The following is a 12,115-nucleotide window of genomic DNA, read 5'->3' on the forward strand; positions in this document are numbered from 1 at the left end:
GGTCAGATTTAGAGGGGCCTGAGATGTAAGTACTGAAATAAATACCCACACAAACATGAGGGTTGTATATTTTCAGTGCCAACCTATTAACTGCTGTGTGTGGGAAAGCTGAAAGTAAGCAGTTCATGACTGGGTGAAACTCAGCAGAGCTCAAACTTAAGTGTTGAGAGCCACCCCCAGGATGAGGGTCACTACTTCTGAAAGGCAGCATTCAGGGCAGACACTGAATGATCTAGGAATCTGACACCCCATTTACCCTGACCAGCCCTGACAGACAGGAATATACTTAAAACAAATTGCTGCGATGTAGTCAGAGAAGTGAACTGCTATGTTTTGTTTCCCAGTTCCTGTTTCTTGATGATAATTGCAGCAATAAAGAATTTCTGGGTTTTAAAACCAATCTATATTCAACCTGATTGCTTATATTTCAAATTACTCTAACAGCCCTCCATAGATGGTATGATTTTCCTCAGTTCTTTTGAGGTCTCTAATATTCACACTATTGATTGCAAATTCACTTTAGTTTCCTTCTCTTTTGTCTCTGTCAAAGGAAGATCCGTCACTGCTCTTTAGGAGATACTTGTGCACAATGTCAGTCACTTCATCTAGAAGAGCTGAATGGATGCCTTTCACTCCTTGAAATAAGGGAAGTGAGGAAGCTTGCAACTGCTCATATGTGTTAGGAGAGAAGCATCTTGCCTTACTAGCTGGCAGGAAATTGTAGGTGAAGAGACAGCTGGCAGAACTACATCAGTCACAAAAATTTTCAGGTATCTACTTAAACAATTTGCATTATTCTGCATCTTGCTGCCCTTCCATGTCTTCAAATGGCCAAGTGGCCTATGCTTTAGCACCTACTGAATCAACCTCAAAATTCACTTACCCGCCTTCAAAAGGATTGTCCCCTGGGATGACGTGAGTGCTGTCCTTGCCAACCAGGAACTTGATTCGATCATAGAAGGAATGCAAGCTCTGCTGGGAGATGGGGGCTTGTGTCTCCTGGATGATATCCAGGGGATCTGGGGAGCCCAGGCACAGCGCATTAACGTGGCACAGTGGCTGCAAGCAGCAGTCTGGGTCCATGCAATCCACCAAGCCATCTGCAGAAGGGTAAGGAACATTTTAGAGCAATGGAAACATGGAGTGCTGCAGACTTGAGGGTGCAGGAACTCTCTCCAATGCACACAGCAGAAAAATGAGGATTTTCATCTACATTGAATAAGGCATGTTCAGTTAAAGTCACAGCAAGGAAACTAAAACACACATTAATATATAACATAAATATGCAGTAGTATGTAACATATGAAAACTTATCTATTAGACCAGGCCCTCAAAAAAGCATATTTTATATTAATCATAGGATGTGCCATTCCACAACTTAGTCACTTGGATAACAAAGTTTATCCCCAAAGTTTGTTGTGTGTTTTTTTTTGCCAAAATACACAACTTCTATACCCTGTTCCTGTTCCCTGTGCAAATCACACAGGTTTGTTTTCAGTAGCACTAAATAGTGAATAAAGCTATGGTGTCTACCATGGCTGCAGAGAGATCTATACATGTAACCTAGTAAAATAGAGTAAAAAGTAAAGGGGATTTTGCTGGGAAAGTTTGATTTCTTTTGACCTTGGTCACATTGATTCGATACTGACACAAAGTAACAGATGCCCTCAAATTCTCAGGATATAAATCTTGCACTTTCAGCACCATTAAATTAATAGTAACAACAATAATAGCCGTGGACACACATGAAAAGGTTTGCTGAGTGTACCCCAGTAAAATGAGGGTTTGCATATCTGTCAAGCCATCAAATGCACAGACAGTACCACTTCCCCTCCCATCCCCCCATTCATTTTGAGATGCCACAGCTCACTGCAAACAGTGCAGTAAAAAGTGGTGACAGGAAAAGAAATACCAAAAAAAGCTCAAAAGAGGTTTGATGAACCATCACATTTAGCAATAAAAGTTGTTAGCATGTAGTAGAGACAGATCTTTAAATCAGATAAGGGAACTGGATGTTTTTGTTCTGGGGTAATGGGATATGGAGCCCTTCACTTCCAACTCATCAGTTCAAGCAAGACAGTTTGACAGTGAATGAAAATTACTACCGCGTGATGGCTGTTCACAGACCTATGTGAAATGAGTGGTTGGTCTCTCTGTAGCTGCTGGGAGCTCCATGTATCACATAAACCACCTTTACAGCAAGAATCCTACTAACAACTCCAGCAGAGAGGCAAGCAATGAACGCACCCGGAGAGCAACACTGTCCTGAGAGTTAGTGCCCACCTGAAGTGGGATGAAATCTTTAGTTTTCAGCATAATGGATTTTTTATCTCAAAGAAACAGTAAATTAAACCAAGACATTTTGTCATTATTACTGTTTTTGAGCTTCAGTTTTGTCCCAGATTTACCAGTATGAATTAAAGTCCTTTCACTAATGTTATTGGCATTACTTTGTAATTACTACAATATAAATAGGATGAAATCTGATCTTTTATTGTTCTAGATCTTCTGTTGTACTTTAGATGGCTTACACACCATGGACTTGTATTCTGTTGAGTTATACCTGTTCCAATCTTGGAACAGTTTAGTGTTTAAAACATCACCGACATCATCATTTCATGTGGTTACTCACAGACAGAAAGCTGAACAGCAAGCCTGGTCAGGGTTCCCAGAGCTTCCTGTGTCCAAGCAGGTCAAAGACAATGAGTACCTGCTCTGTGTACACATACACACACACACATACATACACACACTGGGTCATTTCCACAAGCGCTCAGCACTTGTCAATAATGATAATGGGAGCACGGTTAGGCCACCAAAAGTGCTTTGGAAAATCCCATCTGTTACCCTTATACCTATCTGTACTAACATCTCTACAACTTTATATCTCCTTACTCAATTGCCACAAAAAATTTACATCTCGGACACTAAACCTACCCTTTGGCCTTTTCTCTTCATGACTAGTGATAATGAAAAAGAACTAATTAGAGTTTCTTTAAAAAAAATTACTTGCTGCAGATGATTAGATCAGTAGGATTCTGGAAGGTCCAATCTCAGATGGAGTTTGAGAGACCATTCACAGAATACAGACCTGCATAGATGTAACAGTCTTAGTAACAGCTACCTACTTAATCAAAAGAACAAGAAAAAGAAACAACAAACCAGCCTTTCTATATTGACTACAGTTTCAAGCAAGATAAAATTATGTCTTTTTCTCTCAGATGTTAATAATGTTTTCTAAGGCTAAAGACACTTGGCTGAAAGGATGGCAAAATATATGTACCATACCTCTTCCCTAACCTGTCTTTTCTAGCCATCAGAAATGTGTTTTGGGGTCTGAAGCTGCAAGTCAGCAAGAAAATGTCTTTGCAGGAAACTGTAGATAAATGTTTGAAGAATAGATGCAGAGGACAATGTTTTGAACAGGTGAGAATGATGAGGACTCATCTGCAGATAAGCTTTACAGCTAATGTGTTTTGGACCTATATGGAATAAATTGAGGGTAACTACACTGGAGAGGTTTGTCACTGATGTCCTAAATTCATGAAGGCACTTGAGGGCTGAAATTGCATTTAGGTACTCAACTCCTTCTAATAGCAAGAGCAGTTTCAGGACGAAGAATTTCATTTGCTTAGGAAATGTAATGGCTATTTTTGTCTGAGTCATGAAGAACAGCAAGAGTTAATCAACAAACCAGATCATAAATAGTGATGTCTCCATGTACATACTGTTTTCTTGGTTTTTTTTATTGTATGGTCCAAAAGTCATCCAAGTGGTGCCCTACAGTGAACTGTCAGGAGATATAATGACAGTGTGCATAGCTATGACTTCTCATGTCCTGATATCTCTCACTGGATCCATCAGAGTGAGGATAAAGTGACATTTACAAGAAGCTCCTGACCCATGAAGAGCAAGGTGTTCAGGGAGCTTCATGGATTAATCAAAAAAAAAAAAAAAAAAAAAAAAAAAAAAAAAAAAATCAGAGCAAAAGAAAACTCTGGGTTTGACTGTCCAATTCAACAAAAAGAATATGAAGTTGTAATGCAAAACACCTTTAAAATGCATAAAGCATAACGGTGAGTTTTCATTAGAAATCACCCAGTTTTTCATGGACAATTAACAGAGGGAGGTAAACATGGGGTCAATGCCCTCTGCACCCCAAGTTTTGCAGCAACATAGCCACAGAGACCTGCATGTAGATTCCTAACTGCAGGAGCTCCCAGAGCTGTCCAGTAAGTTCTTAGTTATGGACACCTTTATACAACTCTTGGTTTTAAAAAGCGACAGCTCCTGTACTTGTAACTGTACTATGATCATGGCACTTCAGAGCAGAGAACAAATGTGTTGCTGAATTATCTCTATGAAAAGTTTAAAGTATTGCATAGGGGGATTACTGCAATTCATATGTTTTAAGGCTACGATGATTAGCTTGTCTGACCTCTTATATATGTTTATTTTTTTCCCCAGAAAACCAGAACTGGATTAAAGCCTGTGTTTTAGAAAAATATCTCACGTACCAAAGAGAGCTGATTAGAGTGAGTCAACCACTTCCTCCACTTGTAAGCTTCTGAAATGCTTAATTACTGCAAGGGAACTGTGTCTTACTTCAAGGTTGGATTTATCTAACTCCAGTATCCCACAACTGGTCTTGTTTGCTCTTTGTCCATAAAGCTACCAGTAGTTCCTTCATACTTCAAAAGTACACCCCCCCACCTGTCCTTGTCAATCCCCTCTCCCCCTGCTCTGAGGCATCCTGTCTGTCACCTCGGGACCCCTCCTTGGGCTCAGGAAATTCCCAGAGGGGCCTTGAGTGATAGGCTGATGCCTGGGAAATCCCCTTTTTCCCTTTGGTGATTGGTCCAAGGTCTAGAAGTGGACACCCCCCTGTTATCCCCCCGAATTCCCTGATTCGCTAACTTGTTATTGCCACCTCTGAATCCTCCCCCGCTTATAAGATCAGGAAGGGAAATTCAAAGGGTCTCTCTGGCTGGGCAGGTGGACGAGTGGCATAGCTCCCGCTGCTCAGACCTGAATAAACCATCTTTAAACCTGCTTAGCTGAGAGCCGACCTTTTATCCACCACCGCCGTCACGAAGCAATTTGGGCCAGCCGCTGGTGGGAAGCGGAGTCCCTCAGGAAAAGGTTGCCGTGCCAGCTTGCAACCGGGAACCGAAACTCTTTGGCCGCTGTGCAGATCTGAGCCAGCCGGTGGCCCACACCTGCCCGGCGTGGAGGGGCACAGACACAAAGGACACCAACTCTGGACACAACACTGTGTCAGCAATATTGGACACAGAAAAGAGACCACTTCCTCCTCTCCAAAGAGTTTTTGGGCTTCTATACTTCTGAGATTCACAGAGCTGAAGGTGCAAAAGCCTAGCACTAAGAACTCATGTTGAGACAATTACCTCCAGTGACCTCAAAATCCTGTTCTGAATCATTGCTTCTCAAGAATCTCTCAGCCCTCTAGTATAACATCCTTTCTTTGTTCCCACGGCTATTTTGCATTTTGCTATATTATGATATATTTTGTTTGATTGTGACCTTGCAGCGATGTGAGTCAGATTGCTCTGTCAAAATGATCTGGGTACATTATTTCTCACTGTATCGAGCTTTAGGTGACCTGAAAATTTTACCAGGAGATAAGTAAACTACATTCTAAGACAATACTGAAAATGCTGAATAGGGCTGGATACAACAACCAGTTCCAAGCGATCCCCACAGAAACATCTTCAATCATGGATTCCTTCCAATTAACAAATTAATTCAGAGATGTGTCACTAAGCCAGATCTTAAGACATCTCTTGTGTCTCTTCTTATTTCCATGCAATAGGAATTTTTTACATCTTTGAGACCATTTATGCATTCTATATACATATACACATCCTTTGACAGTCCTGTTAAGACCAAACCCAAACTCTTTTGTCCCACTTCCTTTGCATGAAGCCATGAAATAAATACCTTTTTGCAATCTTAGAGTTACCACGGGATGAATCAAACTACTGTTGTGAAAAGGAAGTCATTGGCAAGACATTGTCTCATCTGGTAAATAATGTGTTCAGTGGTTTTCATCTTTCACTAAGTTTCATGTAATCATAGAATAAATCAGAGTAGATGGCACCTCTGCAGGTCATCTTGTGAGCCCTGGCTCATTCCCTTCAGAGAGGGACATGACGGAGAATGAACTGGGCTCAACAGAAACCCTTCCTTTTCTGCCATTGAGGATAAAGCAGCTCCAATTTATTCAGCCAACATTGTATCTTAGGGGACCAAGACCATTTTTATCAGGTGATCTGCACTCTGTATATCACCAGCCAATGAGTTTTATTTTGGGATGGCTCATCTAGCTTGTATCTTGCGGGTGGAGTTGCAATTTTTTTTTTAGAATGGTGCTCTGACTCCCTTAAAGATTGCAAATCCACCAATCCCATCAGTGAGCTCTTCAAAACATTGCTTTAGACTGTAAACTCCCTGGGAGCAGAGCCTGTCTTTTTATTTTCTGTTCACAAAACATCTGCTCCAGTCCCAAAGGGCTCTGAAGTGTCAGCACAACCCAATGAAATAACCACAATTCTCATTAAAGTTTTGTATTTGCAATGTGTTCAGCTTTTTCTCCATGGGAGCATTGTTTCATGGAAGGGGCTGAACTCCAAAGGTATCTGTGTCTTCTTGGAGCAGGACTTTGGCCTAACAAGTGTAATGTTTGCACAATACCAGCTGGAGAACACCTGATTTTAACTGACTTAAACACTCCCTATAGCCACCAAAACAGCTACACTAGATAATGGCAACAGATGGAAATGCTGACCTTACTCAGGAATTTCACAAGATACTCCGTTATCGTAACTGCCTTCCACAAATAGTCACCTGGATACCAAATTTAGGAGGAGCTAAAATTACTTGGCTTTCAAACACTGCTTGTGACCCATTTCTGAAAATCATGTCCTTTATGACATTTGTCTATATGAGACATGCAAAAAATTACATCCACTCAAACCAACCAGAAATTTTGAAATTCCTGCAAGATAATTATTCTTCAGCAGCAGTGGGGCTACTTGTAATCCCTGCTCTCCTTGAGCTCTTGCTGTTCTTGCTGACTGCAAAGTCCAACAAATCCCACAGCAGTGTCATTTCTCCTTTGTGTCCTGTGCAGTCAGCTTCCAAGTTCCTCACTCACTGCCACACAGCACCTAAAAGGTGTCAAGGATTAGAGCTTTGTACAGAAGCAAAGGGCTGATTTTGAGACACTGCTTCCACAGTAAACAAGATCAGCTGAGAACTAATAAAATTTCAAATTAGCTATGACTTTTCATGGCCCTACAATTGTGTTGGCTGTTTTAATGGGCAGCATCTTAACTGGCTGAGACTGAATAATTGAGCATTTCTACAGAGTTATGGATGCTGCAAAAAAAAAAAAAAAAAAAAAAAAAAAAAAAAAAAAAAAAAAAAAAATCAGTCATGCTAACATCACCAACAGAATGCAAATAACCCACAGCTAGAGGTGTTACTGTGTGTTTAAGCAGACTCTGACAGGTGCTGCACGTCAAGTGTCAGTCTGGACCAGGCAGGCCATGGGTAGGGATGGACCTGTTTGTACACAGAGAGCATTCTGTGAACCGTGACACTCTCTGGGAGCCACAGGCAGACAGGCAGCCAGAGGGAGGTGAGCTTAAGGAGCCTGATTAGGGTGAATCTGGGACAGCATACATGACAAACTCAAGGATTGCTCCTGCTGAAGACCATGGCACTATTTGTCATTGATTGCAGTGAGATGAGCCTCTATCAGAAACAGTATTAGGCAAAGCAAAACTAGGAAGTAAAAACAGTAAAACCCCATTGTCTCCCGTGGGAGTATTTCCACTGGCAATAAAAGCATAAAATGCACTGATTACAAATAATCATGTCTCTCACCTCATCCAGTTCTTATCTTTCAGTTCCCTTTCTGTGCCATTCATCAGACAACATTATCACTTCTTGTGGGGACACTGTCATGTCCTGTGATGCTTTTGGATGAATTACTGGGAGAGTTTGGGTGGGAAAGGTTTTAAATTTAAATGCTCAAAGGTAAAGAGAATAAAGGCTTAGTCCTACCCTTGAGCAAATCAGGTTTTACCCTTTCAATTCTAATCTAAACTCTGGTTTAGAGGAAGGCTCTAAAGGAATACTTTTTGTGGAGTACTTTTTGCACAAACAAGTTATTGTTCATGTGGATGTTTGTGCTGATGAAGGTTTTACAGGAATAATGATGCTCTGCCCTGAGTTGACGACTGACACTCAATTTACTAGAATTGGATTTGGGGAATAAATGGGTTTTACTCCAGTGCTTTGCAGAGAGAAATTTTACTTGTTCAACAAGAGTTGCAGCTTTTGGCTCTCCTTTAAGGAGTCAAAGGGAAAAAACCCACAACTCTTAGGCAAAATGGCAATGTGACTGTCAACTCCCTCTGACCCTCATTAGCTATTCATATTCTCTTCCCTCCTTCTATCCCACCTGCTCTGTTTTGATTTCACCTGAATAAGTTCTCACTGGCTGTTTCCTGGCTAAATTAGATTGCTGCCTGCCTGGGGAAGGAATTGCCCTCACATCTTTCCCTAAGCCTTGTTTGCAAATTTGAAATAACACAGTCATATGTAATAGCAGTCAAGTATTTGAATCACAGAACTCCTTGGGCTCTTGTGCACAACCTCTGCGGGGGTAGTCACTACAGAAATACTCTGCAAAATGTTCATCCTAATCCAGAGCTACATTCTTTAAAAAAAAGCATCTGAATAGAAAAAGAAGGGAAGTGGATGGAGGAAATGACAGAAAACACATGATAATTACCACTGTCTGGCATAAACCAGAGATGTAATAATGTGTTTAGAAGCTACAAGTTCACAGCATCCCACAGCTCATCATTGCTCTGGAGAATACAGTTGATGTAGCTGGTTTCATGGCCTTCTTCCTTTCTCCAGGCTGATTTTTAACAGCCAGCAAAGCAGTACAGAAACTAAGCAACCTAGGACTTCAGCATGAAACTGATCAAAGCACGAGGGCCTTTCCTAGCTTAGGAGAGACTGTGTCCTGGGGTGTATCAGGCACAGCATCATCAGCTGGGCGAGGGAGGGGATTATCCTGATCTCTCTCCACTGGGGTGGCCTCACCTCAAAGCCAGTGTGAAGTTTTGGGCACCACAATATAAGAAACGTACTAAGCCATTAAAGAGTGTCCAAAGGAAAGCTATGCGAAGGCTCTGGATGGGAAGCCATATGAGATGTGGCTGAGGTCACTTGGCTTGTTCAGCCTGGAAGAGACTGTGGCAAGACCTCATCATGGTTTGAAGCTTCCTCTCAAAGGGAAGGGGAGGGGCAGGCGCTGATTTCTTCTCTGTGGTGACCAGGGACAGGACCTGAGCGAACCGCCTGAAGATGTGTCAGGTAAAGTTTAGGATGGCTATTAGGAAAGGGTTCTTCACCCAGAGGGTGGTTGGGCACTGGAACAGGCTCCCCAGGAAAGTGGTCACAGCACAAAACCTGACAGAGTTGGGGTTGTCCTGTGCAGGGCCAGGAGTTGGGACTCGATCCTCGTGAGTCCTCCAGCTCAGGATATTCTATGATTATGTGACTAGCATTTGGACAGGTCACTGAGTACAAGCTGCTTAACCTGATCGATTGTCATGCAATAGTGTACCTGAAATTGCCTCCTTCAGGAGCTAAAGTGCCTCTCAAAAATGATTCCTCTGAGCAAAAGGAACTGAGAACTTAGCAATTTTTTTGTGGGAACAGTGGTTTCACACCCTCAGCAGCTGAGAGATCCTTGTGACCAAGGTCTCTCACTTTCCTGGCAAGTTCCGCAAGTGTTAAGCTGCTGCTGAAAAGTTCACCCTAACATATTCTGACTGAATCCAAGCCAATTTAAGCAATCATCTGAGAACAGCTTGGAAAGTAGTCTCAGATAACTCAGATATTGGCAAGTTTCTCAAATCCTGGTCAAGAGGAAAGTGGCCATGCACTCTATGCATGTTGAGCACCAAAACCTTAGGATTCTAAGGGGACTTTCTCCCTCACAGAAGCTTGCAACAGTTTGCCTCAAATGCTAAAGTAGGTCTGGTAGAGCTTTCCTGAATTTCTACTTTAAACATTGGTGTTCAAACTCTGTTTAAGCACCTTCTGAGGTGGAGAAATGCTTTGTGAAATAAGTGCCCAATCTGTTTTTTTTTGAAGCTGGTTCATGTCACCTTCTGTTACATCTTGTGCACAGCAGTGCCTCCTTCCCATGAGTTAGTTCCCTCATTTCAGCAGACAATGGTAGGTTTCCTTCAGCACAGAGAGCACTTTCATAGTTTCTTTCTGAATCTATTAATCAAAGGCATTTCATTAAGGACTCCTTGAAAGTACCAGGAGCTCTCCCAAGGCGTCAAAACAAGGCACTGCTAGGCTTCCAGTTCACAAGACATCATCCTCTCCAATGGCACAATCAAGACCTGCTCTGGGATGCTGGAATGCCTGGGTAAACGCTGCCCTCCTGCCAGCCTTGCTGCCAACAACCAGCCACAAGTGTCACCTATGTGTTCCCATCCAACACAAAATCAGCAAAGAGCTTAAACCTGAAAATGTGAACTGGGCATTTTATTTGAGAAGCCAATTAACAGTCACCAAGAAACAGAGGAAGAGAAGCTGGGTGATTTCCAACAAATTATACCAGCTACTCCATCTTTCAGGTACAGCAGACTTTCTCATCCTTTTAGCAGTGCTTTGTGGTTCCTCCAAGATGACCGCGTTGTTTGACTAGATTTATCTGTGATAGTAAATGCTAATTTATGATGGCTGTTTTCCCAGGTGCATTCAGATGTCAATACTTCTCTCCACAAATGTAGCCAGCATACTACTGCATAATTTTTTATGGTTTTGAGGAAGCAGATAGCTCACACACCATGCCCAGGAGACAATATTCTCACGCTATTAAAGGCCAGGGAAAGAGGGTAAAATGGAAAAAGGAAGTATCAGAAAGCACCCCACCACTTTGTCTGCAGCTCAAGCTTTTGCAAAGACAAAGGCTGGCATTCTGGGGTTCTCCTGGATGCTTTACCGTTTTCTTTATAGCCCTGAGACTACCTTCAGGTGTAACCCTATGCACTGCAAAGATGAGCGCAGACTTCTGCCAGCTCCCTAACACTATTTGGCATGTGGTGGACAGATGGTGAACACAAGTGTTAAGAAGGCCAGTGTGCTGTGCCAAAATTCCTCTTGCCAAAGATTTGAAATACCGCTGTTCCAAAGCACTATGTATGTCTCCACCTTACTACAAGCACTACCTGATCCTTGAATGTGGTAAGGCACTGTGGAACTGCCACTGGGCTATGGTACAGTTAAACAAACAGCACTGATTTGCCTCAGAGAAGCCATTCCTGAATTTTACACTGTCCCTGGAGTGACCTGCTCACTGCTCCAGGGTTGGGAGATTAGGGCAAACTTTAGTTGTTCTTGTCCAGGAGGGTAAGGGAAGAAAAGCATACAAATTGTTCTACCTGCTAGCTTTTGAGAAGCATCTGGTAGAGCACAGACTGAACTGGCATAGGCAAAATGGGGCCATGGGTACACTGGAACTATGTTTGTCCTAGGCTAAATGAGACATAAACTGAGGGGAAGGAGCTTTGCTAATAAAATTCTTGCAGAAAAAGAAAAGAGGATGGTTTCTTTTTCTCAGTCCCAATGGAAGATCATTGACCAGATCACAGTTAAGAAAAATGAAGTTTCTATACTTTCATGTAATGGTGTGCAATATATGTTATGACAGACTAGCCTTATTTGATTGGGAAGGGTATCTGTCTATCTATCTATCTATCTATCTATCTATCTATCTATCTATCTATCTAATCCCTTAATCACTAACACTAGCCTTTGGAAGTATTCAAATTGGGAAGAGGGAATGAAGAACAGCAGACAACTGAACAGAAACCTCTGATGAACATGAAGGTTTAGATAATATTGTGAACACTGTTATTTCAGACGTATTTTTCATATGAGAAAGTCTCTTGCCTTCCACAAGTAAAGTAGATTCATGTTTAACAGAGTCCAGCAGCTGTTCAGGAACTGGAATTGTTTAAAGCAGGACATGAAGGACGGGTTGGTAACA

At 42.0% G+C, this 12,115-nt stretch overlaps 1 protein-coding gene across 9 annotated transcripts in view; it reads right to left on the reverse strand.

Annotated features, from left to right (window-relative positions):
* Positions 1 to 12,115, reverse strand: part of TENM4 (teneurin transmembrane protein 4) — a 585,909-nt gene that overhangs the window by 92,448 nt on the left and 481,346 nt on the right. For all 9 annotated transcript variants that reach the window (XM_058419235.1, XM_040055308.2, XM_058419240.1 and 6 more), the window contains one exon: positions 884 to 1,100. In XM_058419235.1, the coding sequence (XP_058275218.1) occupies positions 884 to 1,100 (217 nt within the window). The remainder of the gene's footprint in view (positions 1 to 883; positions 1,101 to 12,115) is intronic.

The sequence above is a fragment of the Hirundo rustica genome, chromosome 2 (genome assembly GCF_015227805.2).
Source record: "Hirundo rustica isolate bHirRus1 chromosome 2, bHirRus1.pri.v3, whole genome shotgun sequence".
Lineage (NCBI taxonomy): Eukaryota > Metazoa > Chordata > Aves > Passeriformes > Hirundinidae > Hirundo > Hirundo rustica.